At 38.8% G+C, this 2,021-nt stretch overlaps 1 protein-coding gene across 4 annotated transcripts in view; it reads left to right on the forward strand.

Annotated features, from left to right (window-relative positions):
- Nucleotides 1-2,021, forward strand: part of ankrd26 (ankyrin repeat domain containing 26) — a 48,213-nt gene that overhangs the window by 36,168 nt on the left and 10,024 nt on the right. For all 4 annotated transcript variants that reach the window (XM_014008029.1, XM_014008030.1, XM_014008031.1 and 1 more), the window contains 4 exons: nt 632-807; nt 931-1,024; nt 1,172-1,198; nt 1,537-1,614. In XM_014008029.1, the coding sequence (XP_013863483.1) occupies nt 632-807; nt 931-1,024; nt 1,172-1,198; nt 1,537-1,614 (375 nt within the window). The remainder of the gene's footprint in view (nt 1-631; nt 808-930; nt 1,025-1,171; nt 1,199-1,536; nt 1,615-2,021) is intronic.

The raw sequence follows: 2,021 nt of genomic DNA on the forward strand, positions 1-2,021 counted from the left end.
GACCTGTTCTTCGATTCGGGCCAAAGGAAGGACGTATTTGTCGGTTGCATCGGAGGAGTCTTCGGTTTTGAACGTCCTTCGTCGCGGCGCTGTGACGTATGCGGCCGACAAATTCGACCTTCGGAGGACCCGTCCTGCCGTTTTGGACACAGCCTATGACTCAGCACTTTGTGAACAAATAGAGATAATCAAGGCCCTAACAATTGTTAGGCTGATGATCCCCCTTTGCATGTGAACAACCAGTATTGATTGTCTCTGTTAAACCTGTATGTCCACCATGTGGAGGCATCTCTTATAAAGCAATTTGTTGGTCTGCTGAGTCCTACCCAAGAAAACTGATTAAATCAAAAGATGGTTTACACTGTGTTAATATAAATGTATTCACACTTATGCAGCTAGGTTATTGCACCATTTCTGACATATTTTCCAGCTGAATTGTACAGGATATGTCGCATTAAGTTTTGAAAAGTTTTGAAATGATTAAAATTGTATCAAGTTCATAACACAAAACTTTTTAGAAGGTTATATCCACTGCAGCTGTATGTCAAACAGCTTGTCTTTTCATTGAGCATGAAGTTTTGTTCACTTTATGCTGTTTTTTTCACCGGGGTGTCCTGTTTCTGTCATTTAGCTTGAAGAAAGTGAAGACCAGTATGTGGAGGCAGAGCGACATGTGAACAGTTTAAAAAGCAGCCTGGATGAAAGGGAAAAAGAGCTCAACGCTGCTGCTCAGAAACTGCAGGAGGCGCTGTCTGCCTCAGCAGCTTCTGAGATCACCATCAAACAGCTGGAGGAAACTGTGCAAAAGTATATGCAAACACACTTTTCTTACACAAAAACTTGCATCTCCAGGAGTGATCAAATTATTTTGTATGATTTATAAAAGCCTCATACCTGATGTCTGACTGATGCAGTGTGATTGTACTCTAGGCTGGAGATTGAGAATGCCAGACTAGAAGCTACCGCAAAGCAACAATCCAATAAAATCGATTCTCTTCAGAAAGGAGCTCAGGAAGCTGCCATGGTGAGTCCGCAAACTCTTTTTCTTGCTCACGCTGTGTTTCAATGCATCTGCGTATTGAAAGTTTAAATGTAATGTCATTTTATTTTTAATCAATGAGTAACTTATTTCAGTCGTTTTTAAATGTTAAGGTGTTCAATCTTTTTTCAGCTAACTGGCTGCTCATCTGGAGGAGGGGTTAGTATTGTAGTTGTAGGTTTAGTTTTTGTGTGTGGGGTTATTCATTTTTACACAAATTTTCAAAATATTCTCCATTAAATTTTTATAAAATGATGCTCTTCATGAAATGACTTGTATTTGGACTTTTAACACCAACTACTAGACCAGGACTCCAAACAAATGGTGGAATAAATCTTTTTGGTGATGGAAAAACATCTTTCCTCTGCTCTTCTATTTAATCTTTGTGGTGCCTTCCTTTATTTGTGACTCCATGTCTGTTTGATGCATGTGACTTCCTTCAGTCAATAAGAGGAATATTTCACCAAAGATAAGAAAGAATTCACTTTTTTCTTCAGGTCCGTGGTCACTTGGAGGAGTTGGTAACAAATCTTCAAAGCAGTAAAATGACATTAGAAGATCAGCTCAACAGAGAGGTTGGTGGCATGTGTTGTTTATTATCTGTAAAGTTTTCCAATTTATTTTTATTCGTATTCTGTTTAAATGAAAGATGCAAAATGAAAAAGACGTTCCACAGAACAGGTTTAATAATCCAGTTAAAGGAGACCAATTATGGGTCCTAGAAATGTTTATGGTATATCTGTGGGCTATCCAGACCATGTTCATTCAATTTAATGCAGAAAATAATTCTCAGATAATAAAATTTCCCATTTTCTAGTTCTGCCTGCTCTGACTTCTGTTCAGAAGAGCTGTTTATGTTAATGAGCTCTGTTGGTAACTCCCTCCAAAAATCTGTTGTCATTAACTCCGCCCTCCAAAGCCAGCGTTTACGTTAGCATGGCTAATAATAGCAGAAGCTCCGTTGTACAACCATATGAGACCC

The sequence above is a fragment of the Austrofundulus limnaeus genome, unplaced genomic scaffold (genome assembly GCF_001266775.1).
Source record: "Austrofundulus limnaeus strain Quisiro unplaced genomic scaffold, Austrofundulus_limnaeus-1.0 Scaffold47, whole genome shotgun sequence".
Classification (NCBI taxonomy): domain Eukaryota; kingdom Metazoa; phylum Chordata; class Actinopteri; order Cyprinodontiformes; family Rivulidae; genus Austrofundulus; species Austrofundulus limnaeus.